General features: G+C 41.1%; 2 protein-coding genes across 4 annotated transcripts in view; one reads left to right on the top strand and one right to left on the bottom strand.

Annotated features, from left to right (window-relative positions):
* The first annotated feature begins 570 nt into the window (after positions 1 to 570).
* rtkn2 (rhotekin 2) lies at positions 571 to 8737 on the top strand. 2 transcript variants are annotated; one of them, XM_087170439.1, is made up of 13 exons: positions 571 to 717; positions 1142 to 1243; positions 2497 to 2696; positions 2986 to 3044; positions 3251 to 3304; positions 3406 to 3523; positions 3942 to 4142; positions 4695 to 4789; positions 5358 to 5464; positions 5558 to 5689; positions 6315 to 6483; positions 6758 to 6865; positions 7235 to 8737. In XM_087170439.1, the coding sequence occupies exons 1-13, from the start codon at positions 583 to 585 to the stop codon at positions 7933 to 7935; spliced, it is 2181 nt and encodes a 726-aa protein (XP_087026565.1). In that variant the 5' UTR covers positions 571 to 582; the 3' UTR covers positions 7936 to 8737. The 2 variants fall into 2 exon arrangements, with proteins under 2 accessions (XP_087026565.1, XP_023250171.1); XM_023394403.2 differs by lacking the exon at positions 1142 to 1243.
* Positions 8738 to 12952: 4215 nt separating this feature from the next.
* arid5b (AT-rich interaction domain 5B) overlaps positions 12953 to 21955 on the bottom strand; it is a 76477-nt gene continuing 67474 nt past the window's right edge. For both annotated transcript variants that reach the window (XM_023394407.2, XM_087170438.1), the window contains exons 9-10: positions 17317 to 17527; positions 12953 to 17122 (exon numbers count right to left, since the gene is read on the bottom strand). In XM_023394407.2, coding sequence (XP_023250175.1) covers positions 15098 to 17122; positions 17317 to 17527 — 2236 coding nt within the window. In that variant the 3' untranslated portion in view covers positions 12953 to 15097. The remainder of the gene's footprint in view (positions 17123 to 17316; positions 17528 to 21955) is intronic.

Below are 21955 nucleotides of genomic sequence, written 5' to 3'. Positions count from 1 at the left end.
ACGAAGACTAAATTTGTTATTATTTTAAAAGAGTGTTTTTTAAATGTATACTTCCAATAAAACAAATTGCCTAAAGCAAAAGATAATTTATAACCATGCGAAAAAAAAATTCAAAATCGAAACGCTACACTCTTGTTTTGTCCGGCACAGTGACGTAAAGACGTTACGTCCTCTTTGGCGTAAAAGCACTCGGTTTATAAATAGGGCCGTGCCGCTTGAAAAGGCGGGGCGTTTGTCTCATTTATTTTTGAACAGTATATCTAACCCTGTGTACTTTTTAAAAAATATTTTGTGATTTTAAACAGTAGGTTTATTTTTCAAGGTCAGTTATTAAGTCAGCACCTACTTTTATTGTAGTTAAAGGCTGGATGTTTCCATAAAATATCAAAAATGTTTAATTTTCCCAAATAGCATGATAATTTATAGCGAAGATGTACTGTACATTTAAATGGTCTTACCTGTTGGTTGCCGGTCAACATTTCCTTCCGGTAGATAAGGTCGCACAAATCGAACAGCTCCGTCCGTTAGAGGTTGGAGCAGGAATGTGCTGGTTGTGCTGTTACTAGCAAATTGACTGACAATATGGACGATCCGCGGGACATTCAAACTTCCAAGCGAAACGGGAGCTCCAGGTCGTTATTATCGGCCGGTTCCGCGGTGGCTATGGAGATTAAACGGAAGAAAATACGACAGAGCACCTTGTTCCTGCAAACAGAGGTATGGGCAAAGAGAATCGGAGAGGTCTTGTGTGTTTTGACGTAAACCATAGTGACAGCGAAGTTGACGCCGGGGGCCGTCCAAAGTACAACGATACTAACTTGAATAAGCCAGGTTCGATTTTTAGTTAACACAGCTTCAGTAACGAACAGATTTTTCGGTAGCCTGTGTCAAAAAAAAAACTTGTAGATAACGACTGAATTTTCTAACGTCTGTCTCGAAAGTTCACACACACCAACAGACACTGGCTTTCAGTTCCTTGGGATAAAGCTGGTTTGTACCAGTTGTCCAACAGGGGAGTTGCCCCTTTTATTCAGTTCCCCCGAAACCAGATCCATGTACTCTTTGCATTGTGTTGCTAAGCATGTAACGAAATAATGCTTTTGCCTTTGTTTTAACACCGCTCAAACTAATGTCCTTTCAGGCCAAAAGCATGAAACGATGCCCAAGTCTTCTGAATGACACTCTGCAGATAGTAGAGGATATGAATTTGTTGTACATACGACAGATTTCTAAGAAGTTACAGGTGCATATTTTAGATGGTAATATGGAGAATGATGATGTTTTGAATACCCAGTACAACTGTGCATGTACATCTGGACAGTTTATAACCCACAGCAATTCAAATTTCCATACCAAATTGAAAAGGCGATATTTTTAATTTAGCTTTAGTTTTCAAACTAAATTATATCGGACATCATCATACTCCATTCAAGCCACTTCATTTATTAGTTTAGACCAACCCTAATACATTTTTCCAACAACTGCTGACATGTTCTTTGCAGTATGCCACTCATACATTTCCATTCTGCATTTTATGCCCTCAAAATTGCTTATGATCTACATAGGTTTTTGTACTTAATGTGATTCTACTCCCATTCATCACATTGGCATTATAGTCAATATAAAACCCCTTGATCCTTCCTGCATGCATCATTTCACCTCACACTCTACTACAAAAAGTTGCTCTCGAGTGATGAAAAGACTTTGGCTTCACTGCTACTAGTTTAAAAGCTCTAAACATTCAACTGCAAAAATTAGTTAATACATTGATAGAGAAATAGTTGGCAACTATTTTGATAATTGATTAATTTCTAAGTAATTTCTCAGGGTTAGGGTGCAATGTTACCTTGCACTCTAACAATGGATGGACATTTTTCATTTTCTTGTCATTTTTTAGACAGAATGAAAAATTGATAAAAGATAGTCCTCAGATTAATTAATAAGGAAAACAACCTTTAGTTGCAGCCCTACATAAGTCTATCATTGTCAGATTGAGTGTGGTTTTAGCTACCAGTGGTACGAGAAGATCACTTTTCTTGAGAGACCTGTACTATTCTGTTGTCATATTTCTGTCATTCACAAGGAACTGTGAAAGCTTTAGCTTGTTTGTGCCAGAAAGGTTGTACCTTACGTCATCATTCCAGATACAGAGGCATACAAGGTGAGGGCTGGAAGAAGATGCTGGAAGTCTAAAAAGTGTTTGTGTAACTGAAATTTATATGCATTACTTGCTGACTTTAGATCACCAAAGTGATGTAACACCTTCAACACTAGAAGGTATTTTTATTGTTTAGCCAAAAACAACATTCAAGGGCAACTTCACTCCAACTCCAGTTTTGCAAAATTCATCATGTCCATCTCATCTCCTTCTGCTATAGCATATTGTTTGATAGACTATCACAATTCAAAACATCATTGCAAGCCATCAGCCTGTATTTTGACATGGATTAATTTGGTCATTTTGAAATTTCTCCTGTGTATGTTATGACCATGAAGAACACTAACTTGCAAGAAAAGCTGGACTTTGAGGTGCGAATGCGAGAGGGGGCCTATAAGCTGCTGCTCGCCTGCAGTAAGAGAGAACAGGTTCTTAATGCCTCCAAGAACCTGCTGACCTGTAATGCCAGGATCAAGGCTTATTTCACTCAGCTGCAGAAGAAAAAAGAGGAGCAGGACATGATGGGAGCAGTCAACAGGTAAGGAATCGGATGCTTGCTGTATTATTGCTGTGAGTTTTCACTTGCAGTCTTTGGTGTTCAGTTTCAGTACAAATTAGCAAAATATATAGATCAAACTGTAACATATATGGAATATAAATCTCAAGTTCAGTGAAGAATTATGTTGAACAAAGTGAAAAAATGAAGATAGGACTGCAGGATTTTAGAAGAGGGTTTTAAAATTTAAGTTCTGTTTTGTTGCAGTAAAGTTGATATATTGATACACATTGTGATTAATTATTATAGTCAATTCAAATTTGTGTTTCAGACTTTCAGATCCAGTTTCAGATGACCGTGTGCCCTGTAATGGGACAATTGCACTGTCTGGTAAGTGTCCCTCCCATTTTGTCCAGAATCATTCAGCACTGGACACTCAAAAATATATACAAAAATATTGTATATAGCTCAAAATTAAGTCAGATTTTAATTGTTTTTATGCTGATTTAATTCCACAAAACTGATATAGAGCATTTTGGAAATAAACTCTTAAGAGTGTTGCTTTGTGACCTTTCTGCTCCTCTCTGCTGATGTAGGGCTGCGTATTCCTTTGATGTGGAGGGATTCAGACCACTTTAACAACAAAGGGAGTAAGTTTGTCCTGGTTTTGCTACCATTCATGCTTTGCCTCATGTTATTGTGTGTATAATTGTTGTACCGGCACGTCTTGTGCCCCCTTTGTATTTATTAGGCTCTCGTCGAGTGGCGATGTTCTGTCTGATGCAGATTGGCTCCGAGGTGTTTGACACAGAGATGTTGGTGGTGGACAGATCAGTCACTGATGTCTGCTTTGAGGGATTCACCATCTTGTAAGTATATTTTGTACATATCAAATACGGAGAGTAGTATACTTAGAAAAGCTGCACTTAAAGGCCCATTTTGGTGCTGCTGCACAGTAGCAAGAAAAAATTCTGTATTGTGGCGTTATACTAAGAATATGTTGCTGGAAATTTGTCTTTATTTAGCAACATAACTAGCAGAATATGTATTTGACACATTCCCTGACACATTCCCTCCCACATCCCTCACTTGTAAGTCGCTTTGGATAAAAGCATCTGCGAAATGAGTAAATGTAATGTAATTATTTTTAGTGATGTTTTAAGTCAAAATTTCTGTGCAGTGAAATGTACTGTTTATGAATCTTTTAGTGTTTTGTTTTTAGTTGTTTTTAATATAATGGTTTATATTAATGTCTATGCTGTAATTGCAATTTCTTTCATCTCATAGTAAAGAAGCAGTTCCTGAGTTTGAGCTGAAGGTGGAGCTGTGGAGCTGTGCCCTGGAGGAAGAGCTCACCTTGGTAAACACGCCAAAGAAGCTGGCCAAGAAGCTTCGCAACTCCTTTGGAAAAACTGCTGGGAAGAAGCTCTGCCCTCTGCTGGACACTCCAGACCCTGACACCTTCCTGCAGTATAACCCCATACCCTCGTATGTATTGTGTTATCCCATAAAACCCTTTACAGACTCTTTGCTCTCTATTTAAGGTTTTTGCAGTTGGGAATGAACTCGATTATGGCTTGTTACTGGAACAAAGGATGCAGCTGCAGACTAGCGCAACAGGGTGGTAAACAAATCTCAGAGTGAGAAGACTGAAATAAAGCTTTAACATTCATTACACAGCTATTTTATTTTAAAATAGTGCATGTTTTTAATGCATCCCACTGTGTTTTATTTGTGTCTGAGACTGTCTGACACTTTCAACTAAACATCTGTAAGTGATGCATACCAAATATTCAGTGGAAGGATAAACATTGGGATCATTAAGCCTTTGAATGAGGCAGCAAAATACTGCATATTTACATGTGCACATATTAAGGTTAGAGGTTTGTACATCAATGTATCTTATGATTTTAATGGTAGAATTAGAGTTGAGCATGAATCTTAAGCCTGAGAAGCCAAGAAATTAAAATAAGTCAATGCAGTATACATGAAATAATGCTACTCTACCTATGTGTTTGTGTGTGCATCTACCTGTACCAGTGGGGCCAAGTACAGCCTCCTGGCCTACACTACTCTGTGTCTACCCGAGGCTGAAGGCAGCTTCCAGTCTCATTCCCTCATTGTCCTCCAAAACGGTAAGAGACAAAGGCACAGACATTTAATATCTAGGGATATAAAGGGATTATGCTTTTTAGCTCCTGATTTGATTCGGTACTAGGGCAATAATACAATATTTTCACACCATTAAAATTGAAAGCTAAAATTAAACAAAATAACTGATGATTGAAGTTTAGCTTGGATTACTTTTCTTACTATGCATGAGTGATTAAAGGGATAAGAAAGTTGGTGCTCAGGCACGTTTTTGTTATTCAGCTCTATGTTCAGGGGTAAACCTTTGGTATGAGTTTGAACTGCGGTTCATTGGTGGTCAAGTCCACAGAATTAAAAATTAGTGTTATCGTAAAAGGCTCATGTAACAGGAAGCTCCCTCATGTCTGCCCTGGGTATTTGACATTTAAAACTACACCTTTTATGATGGGGAAAAAAAGGTAGCAACTTCTGTATCTTCTCTATTTATATTGAAATTATTCTTAATGATTTTTAAATTTATCTTAACATAAAGCATGTAATAATTAAGATTAATGTATGTAGATCTCTATATTTTTGGGGTTTTATTTACACTGTTGCTCTTGAACCCCACAGCCGAGTGGTCATCTTGGCTTCCACTTTATGGCAACCTCTGCTGCCGGTTGGTGGCCCAGCCTGCCTGTATGACACAGAGCATGATGACCGGCTACCTGAGCCAGAAGGTGTGTTGACTGCTGTTATCATTAGCATTAGCCCAGACGCTCGTTTCAAGGTTATATACTTTAGTTTCTTTGTTTCTTTCTGGTGATTTCCAGCAAAGTGTGGAGGGATTGAACCGCTGCTGCAGTCTTTACTGTGTCTTGAGTGCTGGCTTTTTGTCCTGTTACTTCACCCCAGAAGAAATTGACGCAAAAGTGCAGCCCACTCTCAATGTACCCGTCAATAAGGTGAGAGAGTAGTGAAAATTCAGACCTTCACATTCCACACTCACTTGTATTTCTTGCTCACAGTTGTTCTATTGAAATTACTGGAATTTTGAAATACCTTACCACAGTAGCAATGTAGAGATTACAAAAAGGTTCATTGTTCATTTAAAAAAATATATAAGATATTTCCCTTTGTTACCTACTATCAAAACATTAAAGTAATGGAAAAAGTTATGGCTACAGTTCTGTCTTCTATTAGATAAATAAATGTAAAGGCAGAAAAGTAAAAATGTTAATAACACCAGGAATAGATATTGTTGTTATCCCTGTTATTGTAATTATTATCACAACTTTATTATATCTAATTGAAATTGTGTGGTTCATGGAAATTTGGATTAAATAAAAACATAATCCATTATTTTTTATTTAAAACTTAGTTTTGCGTAACATTTGCAGAATAACCAAAACACAAAATGCCACATTACTCATTACTTGCTTGCATCTTTGGCATTTTGCTGCTGAATTAATTTTTTCCTGCAGTATCAGCGATGTACTTTTTAGTGTAATATCTCTCAGAGCTCTCATTTGTATACTGTGGAGCTCATTTTCATCTTATGGTAAGTTTGTTTTTCTGTCGTCTCCACAGGGCACTCGGATCCGTGTGATGGAGAAGGAGTCAGCAGGCCATAAATCCAGGAGTCTGTCCATCATCAACCCTTCACCAGAGGGATCTCACACCATTGTCTTCACCACAGACACCAGGGAGGAACTGGAGGACTGGCTGGACGCCCTCCACCAGCATCTCTATGATCAGAGTGAGTGGGTTTTTGTCCAAACATACTGCAAAAAACGTTTGTATGTGTATATAAAAAAAATTATAGGTTACATAAACACACGAATGTACAAAGCTGGAACACGTTAGTATGTTTCTATGAAAGGTTTTGGATGAGTTTGAGATTGTATGAAGAGAAGGTGCAGTGTGAAACTAAAATAGTGGGTGCACATATATTTAGCTAAACTCCTCTTAGCAAGAACAGATAGTACAAGCTTTTATTTTTGCCTCTCATGACTCTCCTTGTTTATAACCAGGCCAGTGGCTGCACTGCTGCAACCAGCTAATGAAGATCGAGGTCACATCACCACGGAAACCATCACTCTTCCTCACCAAGCAGGCTGACTCTGTTTACAACGACCTCAGTGAGTAGAGTAATTGGGACGAGTGGCTAAAATGAGTTAGATGGAGGTTGATAATTCGCTGCTTGCTTGATGGGGAATGTTTTGCAGGATTTTCATTTGCATTTTATTTATGTATCCATTTATAGCACACATTATTTGAGTACTTAAAACATCTCATTGAAATGAATATATTCCATTAACCATGCATAATAGTTTTAATTTCAGTGGTGACGCATGTAAATAAAATCCTTTTACATGATAATTAGAATGTGTGCTCATGTGTCATTGTGATATTTAATTTTCATAATACATCAAGCTTGGAAAAAGACAAAACTGACATTCAATAAATGTATTTAATTTCAATATTTATTCAATTTGTTTGTTTTGCAGGTATAAATTCACCTACCAAATTTGAGAGCATCACTGACATTATCCATAACAAGATAGAGGAGACAGATGGCTGCTTTCTAATTGGTCATGAAGAGGAGAAGGAGGCACCTAATTGGTCCACTCTGTTTGATGGATCCCATTCAGTGGTGGTGCAGAAGAGTATTCTGTCCCAGAGCAAAACCTCCACCCCTTGCTCAAGCCCCAACACCAGCTCTACACCCGTTGAAAACAAGAAGCGGCGTGCCCCGCCCCCTCCTTCTGACAGAGAGCCTTATGCTCCTCCCGCCCGTCCTGCCAGACCACCTCCCCCCCCTGCTTCGCTTCATCATCCTCTTCCTCTCTCATACCAGGAGAAGGAGAACTCCAGCACTAGCGCTTCACGCCCGGCAACAAGGTCCAAAACTGGCAGACCATCTCTGGATGCCAAGTTTTCTGCGATCATCCAGCAGCTTCAGCGCAACAACACCGGAGGAGCCGGAGCCCTCAGTCGGAAAAATGCTCCACTGGGCGTTCTTGATATACAACCACAAGGTCAGCCTCAGCCCCCTCTCCCGCAGCTGGAGTACCAGAACCACCACACTGAGACCCCTGAAACCACAGCTGAACACAACTTTGTCAGACCCAGTCACGGTCCCATTCCTGCACCAAGGAGCAAACTGAGGAAGTCTTTCAGAGAGAGGATGAACCTTAAAGCCTTGTGACCTACCTGGATTCAACCAACTAGCCCTAATTTACCACTAATACTAAGTATAACAACTAACTGTTGTTCTAAAACTTTTCAAGTGAGCTGGGTAATGTTGATAAAGTCAGATATCACAATGTATATGACTGCATCTCAATAGTGATACTGTGACTTTTTGGGCATGACTGTTTGCCCTTTAACTTTTAAAAAGGAACAGTTTATCATTTTGGGAATTATGTTTATCTGTTTTCTTGCCAATAATTATAAGAGTAGATTAATACCATTCTCATATCTGTACGCCAAATTTGAAGCTGGAGCCACGAAATGGCAAGCTTAGCTCAGCATAACAAGTGGAAACAAGGAGAAACAGCTAGCTTGGCTCTAATGAAGCATTACAAAATCTGCCTACCAGCACATCCGAAGGTCACTAATTAACATGCTATATCTTATTTGTTTAATCCGTACAAAAAAATAATTAAGTTACAGTTTTACGGGGGATTATGTGTCAGACTCTTTTTCTTGGCTGAGAGCAGTGACTTCCAGTCTTGTCATCACCAGAAGAATAACCCTCTAATCCACACCAGAAAGTCACTGCTTCCAGCCAAGAAAAGTATTACACATAAACCCCTTTAAACTGCAATTTATACTTTTATCACTTCGATTATTGTACAGATTAAACAAAAGACATATAACTTGTTCATTAGTGAGCTTTAGATGTGCTGGCATGCAGATTTGGTTACCTTTGAACAGAGCCAGGCTAGCTGTTTCCCCTTGCTTTCAGTCTTTGTGCTAAGGTAAGCTAACCATCTCCCAGCTCCAGCTTCATAGTATCAATCTTCTCATCTACCTCTCAGCAGCAAAGTGAATAAGTGTATTTCCCAAAATGTCAAACAATTCGTATAACCTAACGGATGGGTGGGTGGCACGGCCTCTTAAAGTTCCCCACTACATCCATCATGACAACCCAAATCCCAGTTGACACCTCATATCACAATATCAATATTGTATTGATACATCTCCAACTCCAATCTCCATTTATAAACTTTTTTCATGTGCAGCTAACCCATAGACGAAATTGAAAGCTGTATGTTGGCTTGAGCACTACCATCATCAATCCCACTAAAATGGAAAGGCTTATTTCTCAGCTCTGCCACTGGAACATGGACTGAAGAAAGAGCCTTTGCAAAAGCACTCAAATTGGAATTGATCCACTGGCCCACTGTGGAGGAGTCATTCCTTTTGGAACTATTGACTTATTCCACTTACTGTGACGACTTTATGACCACTATAGACGATTTTAAGGGAACAGGATTTTAGGAGCAATTGCGAGCACTAATGTGACTTCTCCATTTCCCAGAGGTCTTAATAATGAGGTGAGCTTGCTTTTCAGTTGCTACACAGTTTGTCCAATATAATTTAACACTGCAGCGCAAGAAGGCTATGAACATAATTGAATGAATGAGTCTTGAGTGGCTAAAATAAGATGGCCTTGTTTTTGTGTTTTGAACATATCCAATACTGCCAGCTACTAAATATTTCAACCACTTAATAAACATGCATTGAGGAAAAGGCTTCATGATTAACCAGAGTGTACAAAAACATTAGGTTTAGCTACTTTCCCTGAAATTTCCTGGCCAGATGAAGCAGTATGGTGAAAGCTACAGTCCCATTTTTTTTTTTTTATCTCACCCTCTAAATTCTGTTTAATCAAGAGGGGGAGATGTAGATTTGGGGGGAGGCGGATTACAGGAGGATTTAGTTTAATCCTTGAAAGAACTGAGAATGGATTGTACAAAAGGGGATGCAGCTCAATATTAGCAGTGTGTTTCCTTTGCTTGGTAGGGTTGTGAGGATGGACGATGATATCAGTGATCGACGATCATTAGAACGATCGCCGATTGCTCATGCCTTTGCAAATGTCAAGGCAAATTTGATTTGTTTTCCTATGAATATGGTAACGTATTATTTGTAGTTTTAAATGAATACTAAATTGAATTTGCCTGTCACAGTTTAACATATATAGCCGATACTTGCAACTGGCGCGCACACACAGCTGATTGTAAAGAAGCTGTTTGTTGTGTGTAGGAGCTGCTGTGATTTAAACGCTGAGGGGGTCGACAGACAGAACACGTCAATGAGTTCAGTTTCTTATCCTGCTGCTTTTTCTGGCTGTAAATAGATCTGGAATCAATCAGGGAGAGAGGCAGCAAAATGGGACACTTCAGGGCCGCGGGAATTTGTTTTAAGTTGGGGTGCTGTAGTGGGAGGAGCATTTTTTTTTACAAATATGTTGGAGCTTATTTAGTAAAAAAAAAAAATCATATTCGGTGTCTCTCCATACAAATACAACATAGCCCCACAACAATGTTACTATAAAATAGACCAAAACAACAACAACAACAACAACAACAACAAGGTCTATAAAACAATAATGCCATGGCTTTGCAATACACGTCCAAAAGCTCTTTGCGCACAGCACACAAGACCATACCCAAATATGCACATTTTTTCAGCAAATGTATATCAGTTTAATGAGATGTATTGACAATGGAATATTAAACTGCTCGGCGGCAGCTTATAATTAACTAAACATCTTACCTTGAGCTGCAGACAGTGACCCCCAGTAGTTCCAATGATCCACGGTGGCCTAGCGCTTGGGCGTTGGGTGTGGATGGGTCATGGATGTCCGATGAGTTCAAAATGTCACTGTGGACATGCATCATGGAGAGGAGAGTTAGTCTCTTCTGGGTCACGGTGTTGATGGTTATGTTTTCAAGTGACCCAAGGTGGAGAAGGTCGGCTGGATGAGGCCGCAGAGATGGGCAGGATCAGACCAGTATTCCACCAGGTGTAGTGTCAAACCTGAAGGCGAACCAAGTTGGTGTAAGGCAGGAAAATTGAAGTTAGATGGCTGGAAAAGCTCCTCAAATGCCGCCAAGTCGGTCCTAGCCAGACACCTGGTAGTAGCAGGCCCCTCAGTGGCAGCGGTTCATTCTCCGGTCGGTGCTGTCGGCTGCGGTCTCCATCTCGGACACAAAAGTAAAACCAAACGAAAGCGATGGAGTGCTGGTCGTGCTGCTGTCCTGGGCAGGCTGGACTTCATCTGGACTCCTTTTACATGGTGGTTTGCCCCAAAAAATCTAAAATGCGTTTTGCGCCATTATGAATTAATCCTTGGCCCAATTCCAATGTCCCCCCTAAACCCTGAACCCTCACAGACTTGATTGACATCACCTGGTGAGTGACTGAGTGCCAGAGGCTGCAAGGGCTCAAAATGGTATAAAGAGGAACGGGACTGCAGTCACATCACGTTACCTTGATGATGCCAAAACATTTACATTCAACTGTAGGTTTGGGACTTTTGATTGTTTCAATTTTTATTCCCTCCCTTCTCTCCATGTTTGCGTTTTATGGCCGTTGTTTACGCTTCCGGGCGACCCCCGGTAACCATGGTAACCCCGTGTTTAATGTCAAAACGCTATGAACTTTGTGTAATTCCCTCAGGCAAAGTCTGCAGAAAATACTTACTGAAAGTGTGCGTAAAGGGCTCAAAATGTATGTCGGAGAGCATTCACAGAATTTACCGTGAACGCGCCTCCAAGTGTGTGAGGGTGGACACTGGGATTGGGCCCTTCACTGAGCTGCCAGTGCTGCAGCAGCAACAGCACGCACATTTATGAATCCTACCATAGAGTTGACATGACCCGCCCTACTCTGCCTCTGAACGGCTAGTGATCGTTGCCTTTGCTGGTTGGATTGGTTGAGGAGTGAGTGGTTAGATTTTAGGTAAGAATTAAGTCATTCTAAGGCACAGTAGTACAAGTCGTGTCAACACTATAAAAATGATCCTTTCGCCATTAGGGGTGCTGCACCTACTTCCCGCGGCCATGGGACCGGACACACTCGCTCTTTTGGCCACTCCTCTTTCCCTCTCGCTTACAGGGTAACCTAACGTAACTATATTGCACATCCTGCATCTCAGCCTTTTTATTTAGTTTTCTTGCTTTCTCTCTGGTCCAACATTCCTGTTTATTATTTTTGGACGATGAACTGTGCAGCCCTCGTGACTAATTTTAATACAACCAGTGTAGGATAAGTTGCCTCTATGGACGAGGGTTGAGGGAGAGCAGGTGCTCTAATGAGTAAAAATAAAAAAAAGTAATGTAATGTGTTTATGACTTAAGTCTGAACATCCTCACTTTGATCTTAGCTAAACTAATGAGCCAAATTTATATCCATTTATGATGCGTTTTAAAAATGTCTTTTCATTTCTCATTGAATTACACAGCAGCCATAATGGTACCAGCAGTAATTTGTAGGGTTTATTTTCGTATTGTTTGATTAAGTGTTCTGTACTTACTTCTTTATGGCATTATACTTTCATGTCAACTCAGTTTTACTTTCAGCACATTAATTATTTAGACTTTAAGTGGAACTGTTATGTACTCGTAAGTAGTGATACTTTATATTAGTCTTGTCTCTTGTGCAGTATAATTTGTGTCTAGTGCAATGTAAAATATACTGTAGTAATTTTTGTTCCTCAAAAAGTGCAATTTTCTCCTTACTCTCTGTTCTCTGTTGTCTTGGAAGCAAACTGTATTTTTTACTATTGCTGATCTGCAATAAAACGGCCTACATTCTACCCTGGTGAGGCTGCTTTATTTTTGCTGAGCTTGGAAGTATTACTGAATATTTTTCATGGTAAAGGTTTACCAGGGGGTGGCAATAAAAGTCAAAGCATAGCTTTTATTGCAGCCCATAGAGATACATGCACCAGCACATTTTTCTGACTGCAGCAAATACTGGAGAGGCTACACTGGCTTTGAGCCCAGAAGTAGCCTGTTGTGAAGATTAAGGCGGATGGAATCTCATAGCCAGATAATGGTATTACAATAATAAAACCCCATTCACACTGCATTTACTCAGGAAAGAAGAACATTACATTGGCCTTAGTACACTGGCATTAAATATCAGTTTATTCAGCCCTCGCTTTTTATCTGCAGTTCAGTTAAAGAACACAACCGAGGAAACGCATAGATAGTAAAATATTTTAATTAAATATACAGGAGGTCATATACAAAATGTCTTTATTTTTTTGTCTTGCTCGCCAGCTGGGTGATTGGTAAACAGATGGCTACTGTATCAAAAACACTTTCAGGATGCACATTAATGGAAACAACGTGGAAAAAAAAAAAGTGAAACGACAACAAATAAAAAGAGTATCCTAATTCTTAAATTGTAGTGTTTGTTTAAATCTAACATGATCACGGTGACCTTGAAACAGAGCAAACAAGGACACAGCTAGATTGTGTAACCGACTTTTATACTGTTTTTTTTTTAATACTATTTACAGATTATAACAGTTTATATGATAACAACCACGCGGTACTATCTACAGTGCTATTTACACAGAAAATAAGACAAGAGAGAGGGGTTGTCATGAATTGATCCCGTATGAATGTTCTGTACAGGAGCCAGCACTAATGCCAGTTTTACCTACACACAGCAATGTACAGTACTTAATCAGAAATGAATGTCTTTATCTAAGTATTCAGTAAAACTTTACACAGAGACATTTACAGCTTTTTTTTCTTCTTCTTTTGAAACACCAGACATGTTCACTGTGTATTTCGACTATCCTGGATTGCAATTATAGTGGTTGTAAAAGCCAGAGCAGGTGTCGTCTTGCTACCTCAGGCTATGGAGCATGGTAGGCATACTTTATGGAGTCTGGTACCTTTTCATCACTGCTAGAAAACACATACAGCACACATGCCCTGCGGATGCCAGACACCGACCTGTGTCAATATCAACTATCAGTAAATCTTTTGAGGTTCTTCTATAACTGACTGCCCGGCACAGTTAAGCTAAGTAAATAGATTAATTTAAGCACAAATACTAACCATCAGGTTAATGCGTATCTTTACATTTTGTGCCTTACCAATCAAGTCTGGTGTCTGATAGCCAAGTGTGCCATATAGTTTTTGTATGAATGTCTGTGTGCTGCATTTCAGACAAGAGTGACAGTAATATTAATATTCCTACCCTGCTACAGAAGATAAACCTTAACAACTGTAGTGCTAACTCTAATCCAAGACTGCGAAAGGCACAGATATTTGCAAAGCAATAATATCCTAAGTGACAACATTCCTGTTAAATCATACAGTGAGTCTTTTCAGCGTATTGAATTAAAGAGCTTGTTCACCAAAAAAGAAAAAAAAAAAGATTTTCAAGTCAAGAACAAAAAGATGAAATGCTGATTTCTTGTGGTGAGCATTCCACAGCAGACGGCTGTTTCATTATGCTGGTCCTACAGACAAAAACAAGCTGCTACAGTCTACTCATCACAAGGGGTTTTTGGGGTCAAATGACTTTCAATTTAGAACTGGTGATTTGTCAACACATCCAACCTGACAACTGCTATGCTGTATCTGAACTGAAAACATAACAAATAAAGACCTGAAGTGAGTAAAAAGTGAGTCTACAGTACATCTGTCATACACAGCACCTCTGAATGTTATGATGAAATCATTTCATGTGACGCAGCACCACAGTGAGTGTTAATGTCTATTCCAGGGAGTCCTGTTTACATGGATACATGTAAACAGACACAACACCACTGGCTGCCTAAAGTGTAATAATGCGCTAAAACAACTGTTGAGCATCGTTTGCCACGGTGATCGCACCTCTATTATATAAAGAATTGCATTTACGTTGTCATGTTACTTGTAGTGTTTTTAAGCAACAAAGTTTAGCCCTCAGACGCAGTAAACAAATGGCTTTTCTCTGTTGCCCTCCACTTTTCACACATCCAGAGCAACAACCTGACTCATGGTGACTGAGAGCGACAAACTGATTTGTGAGCACATACAAATGAGCATTGTGCAAATAAGGATACAACAAAAAAAAAAAGATACAGTAAGTGGTGATAAAAAATAAAGAACAGTGCAAAGTATATAAACAAATGCATACACAAATAAAAAAAAAAAAAAGAAAATGGAATTTTCAGTCTGCCTGACTGATGAGTTTATCAGTTTGTAATCAGCCAAAGTTTTATGATCAGTGTTTTCCTTCGACTGAGCCACAATCCCCGAGCAAAGAGAGACAGAAAGACAAGAGACAAGCTGAAAAAGTTTCTGCGGATGAGGAAAGAGAGGGAGAAACAAACCGTCCTCCCTCCCTCACAGTCTGGTGCTGGGGTGTACCGAGGACAGCTGAGGTGGCGGGAGGGTGGAGAGAGGGTACAGGTGGTGCAACAGGTCCCCATACAGTGCTGCCCCACCTGGATGCCTGTAGAAGTGGTGCGGGCTAGGGCTGGAGGCCAGCAGCTGCCTGTGGAGCATCATGGGGTGGAAGGCTAACGGGGGAACGAGGGGAGAAACTGCCGACTGGCTCTTCAGGTACTGCAGACCTGGGTGCTGCTGGAGCCCGTCCTGAGCTCCCGGTGAAACCAGGCTGCCAGGCGGGTAAATGCCAGTGTAGAGGTGTGCGGCGTGGGGTGGGGGGAAGGTGGTTGTAGGGTGGCCCTCGGGGAGATGGTTGTTGAGGTGAACGGCGTGGGCTGGCTCAGCTGGTTTCAGCTCTTCTGGGTCACTGCGTCGGATTGAGCCGGCAGGGTGGATTGGCGTCACGACACGAACTTTCCTCTCTGGGACTTCCTCGTTATCGGGCTCCACTAGGCTCCGCTTGCTGGGTCGAATGGGGATGGTGAGGGACGAATCACTTGAAGCTTTGGGGCTGGGAAATGGTTGCGACGACTCTGCTGAGCTCTGTTTGGGAGGAGAGATGGTCATAGGAGGAACTCTGCATGCCTTAGGGTGAGAATCCAAACCCTGGTGCATGATGGGATAGGGGAGACTGCAGAAGGAGGGCTTGGAGAAGGATGACACCCTCTGAGAGAGAGGTTTAGAAATTGTGAAGTCTCTGGGCTCATCATCTGCCTCTCTGCTCTCTCTGTGTGTTTGAGTCCTGTCACTGTAGTGAGATCTGTAGGCCAAGCCCTCTTGCTCCAGACCACCACAGACAAAGCTCTGGCTGCCCTCACGGTCCCTGGTGTAGTGCTCTCTCCGCTCTCCGTTGGCAAAGCTGACCATCCTTTCCTGGCTCAGGCAGTTCTCAGTTTGCCTGTACAGACTGTGGAGGTGAGGGGAGGAGTAGCAGTCACCTGCGTAGCTCCGGGGCTGAGCAGCTGGGCCTTGGAGAAGCTTCTCCCCGGCCTTCTCCACACTGTCCGGGGCATGGGTTCGGGGGAGATAGGGCTGCCATGGTGGATTGACTTGAGGCTGAAGGTGATGGCTCGTCCGGCAGCTGTAAGTCTCTGAAAGCTCCCCGGCAGCGCTCCTCTCTGTTGGGCCACTGGTGGCTTGTTGGAGAGGCTTGCTGCTCTGGGCATGCTGAATGACTGATGGTCTGAATATGGGCGCTACCTCCGGGATGCTGTCTGACACACACCCCTGCCTCTGTCCTCCCACCTCCTCCTCACCCTTCCTCTTCTCCATCTCCCTTTCAGCCACTGATATGACAGGGAGCGAGGAAGCAGCTGTGGAAGGCGGAGGCTGAAGAGAAGGAGAAGTAAAGGAGAAAGGGTTGGACTCACACACTTGCGAGAGGAGCTTCTTTTTGGCCAAAGGCGACATGACCCCCTGACTGGCTTTGCAGTAGGCAGCCGTCTGTGCAGGGCCTTGGGAAGACTCCTTCTTAATGACCCCATAGTCTTCTTTCTCAGGGAAGGAATCTGTGCTCAAGTCTATACACTGTCTGTCTGCTTGCTTACACATTGGTAACACCTTCCCCACTCTCCCACCGTGACTTTCTATGGAGTCTTTGACCCTGGAGGAGGACTCAGGCAGAGCAACATGTCCAGCAGGTTTGTTCTGATCCCAACGGTGAGGCAGGTAGGGGTTTTTAGGAATAAAATGCCCTTCAGTTTGCTGTTCACAGGTCAGTTTGGCTTGGAGGGCCTCACTGATTTGCCTCCATTCAGGCTGGGGACCAGACCCCGTGTGGAGGGGTAGGCCAGCATGTGGGGCTCTGCAGTCTGGCTCTTTGGGGCCCAGTGAAGAAGGCTGCTCCACTGCCAAAGACTCCTCTTTCTTCAGGGTAAATTGTAACTCTTCCTCCTCTATTATAATGGGTTCATCGCTCAGAGATACTTCCTGTTTTACAGCTGTGGACAGTTCATGATCCTCCTCTTTCCTCTTGGAGTCCTGGATGCAAAAGAAATAGTTGTTACAGTCACTGTCAATATGTTCTTATTATTTGCCAATTTCAAAGACAACGGGAATTCAAGACAGAGTAGTGAGGTTATTGATGAGAAAGCACAGACGGGTGAAAATGAAACAGAATTTAGAGTATGAAGGAATTCTGATGAGGCAGCAGTTGGGAGATGCCTGTGACTGACCTGTGATTGTTCTTGGCTTTTCACTGCCTCCCCTCTGTCCTTTTTACTCCCCAGCTTGGGATTGCTGGGGCCTTTCAATTTCTTGGCCCCCGCTCCTTTGGCTTTGGCTCCTGAGGCCTTCTCTTGGCTGCCCTCCTGCTTCCTGGGTTTGGCCAAGGGGAGGGGTTTGTCCTGCTCACCTTTAATGTGCCTCTCGTAAGGAAGGAGGAGCCTGGGGAAGAATGCAGACACAGGAATGCAGATGAGTCTATGGTATGATCACGTTATGTCACATCACGCTTAAAGAGGAACAACTGTTTATCTATATTTTGGTTCATCACACAAATATAAATATGTAGTGGAGGAGAAGCATTTTTTAGCAAACCACCTTGCTTTGTCAGTGGCCACACCAAAAAGTGAACATTAACGTACAATAAACCGCTCAAGTATTTTGTTTGTTAATACCAAAAACAGAATGAGCTGCAGCTTTGCCACAGGCATGCAGTGTATCAAATACGCTGCTTTAAAACCTCCTTGTTTTAATACCTGGCAAGCACTAACAATCCTATTGTAATTAAACTAGGTTAGGGGAAATCCAGGTTCAGATGGGTGCCAGAGTATGTGTGTGTGTGTGTATGTGTGTGTGTCTGTGTGTGTGTGTGTGGGTTTGTGTGTGTGTGTGTGTGTGTGTGTGTGTGTGTGTGAGAGAGAGAGAAAACTGTGAAAAACCAGTTATCTCCTGCTGAGACAGATCACATTAGGTATTAGTTTAACCTTGAGAGAGAAGAATGTGTGTGTGTGTGTGTGTGTGTGTGGCGGGTGGGGGGGTGTAAAACTACTAATATGACTGGGAATAAAAAGGAGGAAAATGTCTGGAAGAATTGAAATCAAACTGTTTTAAAGGAACCTCATTGCTCACGATATCTAATTTAATATACTAATATGAATAATCACAGAAGCTCTTAAAGTGATTACAGTTATAAAACATAAATGGTAACAGTAACAGCTTCAGTTTGTGACACACTGAGCAGGTGACATGATTAAATGCAGGATAGCTGCATAGGCTCCAGCTCAATTAAGTCCATACTAAGTGACAGAGAACATTCTGTAAAAAAAACTAGTCAACTATTTTTGACTTCTGTTATTTCTCTCCTGAATATTTCCCAAGTCAATTTTCCGTATCTGATGTCATAACTAATGGGAACATTAAGATCTGGATAACATAACAATACCCATGTGTAAAATAATGACATGAAGAAACCAGCGAGGGAAACTTTTAGACTTTTATTGCTCAGAAAAGAAAATGGAAATTGGCATTAGACCAGAAATAAGAAACGTTGTGGAAGAGGAAACCAAGACAACTGAAAAACTACGACACTCTAACTTCAATAAGCTCCTCTGAAAATCTCTCCAGCTCCTCTGTCAGGTTTTTTACAATAACAATCCATAAAAGCCAGACAGAAACATGACTTTCTCAGTCATGAGAAAAAATAAGGTCTTCTCGTGAAACGACAAGAGACGGTTGCACTATTCCTTTTAAGGGACATGGCGGTAAAACAAACAATGAATCAAGAGCTGTTTCGCCTCCTCTTCAAAAGGAAGAAAAAAAAGCCTCAGAGAGTTCAAGAGGCTCTGTGGGATTTTTTTGTTATTTTTCCTCTGAACAAAAGTGCTGGCAGGGAAAGCGGTGAAACTACATTTCATACAGCTGGTCTGGCACCAGGCCCCAGGCCAAGAAAGGAAATGTACTATTAAATGTGACTTATTGGAAAGACGGAGAGCAAAAAGGTTGTGAAAGAGAAGAGGGGAGGGAAAGAGAGCAAAAGGAAAAAGAAACGGAGGGAGAGATGGAGTGAAAGAGGGGATAATGACATGTTAATGAAGAGCACCAATGATTCTGAATGAGGGAATGAAGAATCCTAGAAAACGGAGAAAAAAAACACGCAGTCTTTTAAACTTTAAAACAGCAGCAGTGGTATTTATTACAAGTAGGGAAGTGGTTCTCAGGCTTTCTATATTTAGGATCTCAGAATAATTACGCATTATTGCTCAGAAAAAGGGAGGTAGAATAAATGTTTCACCATTATAAAAAAAGTGGATATGATTCCTCAGGCTAATACATGTGTATTCAACATGTACAAATGTCCAGCTCTACTAACAGTGATCAAAGGGCTTGAAAAGTGGCACATTTATACAGTATACCAGGGAGCACTGTTGACTATCACAGTGATCTGTGGGAAAGAGATGGCTGCCTTGGCCAGGGTCAACTTTATGGAATGTCAATATGGGGTGGGGGGTGGAGAGTCGCAGGCCGGGATAATGTAAGAGCTGAGCCCGGGAAATTACTGGAGCCTTAAATAGTTCCAAATGCAAAGTCTAAGATGCTGTGTTAGTCAGGAAACCAAAAAAAAAAAACAGTCACAGGAAGTTCCCGACATTGTCACAATTACTTGCTTTGTTATATTTAATGAATACAAGATGACTTACCAAAACTGTAGCCCATTAAATGGTGTGATTAATTCTTTCTCCACCGCACACCTTTTACAGTTTTATGCAAATCTCCACAAATGGCTGATAAACAAAGACAGCTCAGGCTACAGGGCTGTCATTCATTTATCCATAGTTAAGTGTATGGTTATAAAAAAAAAACTTAGTCATGATCTTGTAATATAACACTCATAATACAATACCACTTATATAAGTAGCAATTTCCTCCAAGGAAGGGGCTGAGCTTGGCAGCCACTGCATTAGTTGAGAGAAAGCCAGGTGTAGTTAATAATTTGAGCCACTAGGGGGCGTGTGCGGCACTGAGAGATTCCAGGAAAAAAATTTCATTAAGGCAGGAGAGGCAACATTTTTATGAGGTCAATAAATACTTAACTTCCTCTCATGCCAATTTATCACCGGGCTTTTGTTTAAGCAGCCGTTTTCCATGTTGATAACAAGCAACTAAAATATGCGGTGAAGAGATTAAACGTTGAATAGGAAGAGATAGAAGGTGCCTCACATAATTGAACCAAAAGAAATGATTGTTTATAGATGCAACATGCATTTTATTTGATATCTGACTGATCTTAGAAGCAATAACAGGGAAATTCATCAAACCACAAATATCAGCTGAGCATGTCTATGCCTTTGAAATAACAGATTGCACACAAAGCACCTCCCCCCAAAAAAAGACAACTTGGCAAAAACAAGGTGACTTTACCAGCAATGTGCTGCTCTCATCTGAGTTTTGTGTTACAGGAACAAGCAGAGTGCTCAAATCCAAGAAATGCCTAAGTCACCAAATAAGTGGAAAAAGCCTGCAGGCTGTTCCATTTCAACAATTTCCCTCCCGTCCGTGCTGAAATTAATTTTAGCTGGTGTTGTGTTAAGATCACAAGAGCTGCTTCATGTGTAAGAAAAAAAAAGGAAAAGAAACTATTTAAAGAGCTGGTGGACAAGCCCCGGGGGCTGTAGAAAGATATGGAAGAAAGAAAACGACTTACTTTTACAAGTCTGTGAGGAAAAGAGAATACAATAAAAAAAGATAAAATCAAATCTTTATCACATCTAAATGCAATGATTAAGCATCATCAGCACAACGAGAAAACAATAACTGCTGCAGAGAGAGAAATGTGGAGAAAAAGAGACGAGACGAGATGCCAGCAGAGGGATAAATAGACATTGTAGCCGGTCCCTCTGCTTTGGATTCATGCCTCAAAGCCCCTCTTTTGTCTCGAAGCCAAACCACTTGAGGTGACCCTCATTCATGCAGTTAAAACAAGAGTGCAGCGCAGGAATGTATGAAAAACTTAAGTCCTTTGTCAAGTCTGAAAATACCAGATTTAAAATGACCTCTACTGTTCCCCCAGGGTTTGCTCTCATTAGCTGCTGCTGCTGCTGCAGCCTGTGGTAAATGTTCACCATAGCAGGTGTGAGCCAAGAGTACTGTTTAAAATAAATGTGTACTATTCCTCACAAAGGAACACTCAAGTCTTTCAGTCACTCAAGTATTAATACCCATAAATATATGGCACATGTTCCCTCTTGCCACCCTAAAGTGGACTGAAATCTCTGCAAGAATGTGATTAATTTAATTTGCTACTACACTGAACTGGTTATTAATCTCAGTAGACTTGAATAGATTCTCATACAGTTGATTGCCTGTCACACGTCAGTGCTGTAATTTGTGATTTTTCATTGCCACTGAGGAAAGAAACCTTGGACCTTCTGATTAAATGCCACGCATTAACCCAATATTGTGATTTGTAAGATTGCTGCAAAAAAAGAGGAGAATTTTATAAGTGAATGCTCAATGAAGCATTTTGTCTTGGGGAAGCCATCTAGCTCTCCGAGGTTAAAATAGCTGCCTGCTATTTTAGTGTAAAGAACATGCAGCTCTTTGGCTGCATTCCCATCGAAGCTGAAGTCCAGATTCAGTAGAGGAGTCACGGATATACAAAGAATTTGGCTGTGCCTTTGATGCGGACAACATGTTGAGACATTGTTTATAGTGTTAAGGAATGCTGACAGAAATTATACAATGATGGTCTAAATACCACAACTTCTCTCTCTGCCTCATTTCCCTCCTACTTTATGTCTTAAGTTTGAATTACTTTTACTTCTTAATCTGTCATTGTTTTGTATTTCTCCCTCTCCCTGCCTCTTTGAAAAT

This window comes from Seriola lalandi, unplaced genomic scaffold, assembly GCF_002814215.2.
Source record: "Seriola lalandi dorsalis isolate HSWRI2012SDOR001 ecotype SW California unplaced genomic scaffold, Sedor1 jcf7180002054948, whole genome shotgun sequence".
NCBI classification, from domain to species: domain Eukaryota; kingdom Metazoa; phylum Chordata; class Actinopteri; order Carangiformes; family Carangidae; genus Seriola; species Seriola lalandi.
This window is presented reverse-complemented; position numbering and strand designations above follow the sequence as displayed.

What these genes read in the sequence shown, in the direction of transcription:
- rtkn2 (XM_087170439.1), top strand. Translation starts at nt 583, where the DNA reads ATGGACGATCCGCGGGACATTCAAACTTCCAAGCGAAACGGGAGCTCC. An exon ending in CCACTTTAACAACAAAGGGA is followed by an intron (nt 3,305 to 3,405) that starts GTAAGTTTGTCC and finishes TGTATTTATTAG; the next exon opens with GCTCTCGTCGAGTGGCGATG. An exon ending in TCAATGTACCCGTCAATAAG is followed by an intron (nt 5,690 to 6,314) that starts GTGAGAGAGTAG and finishes TCGTCTCCACAG; the next exon opens with GGCACTCGGATCCGTGTGAT.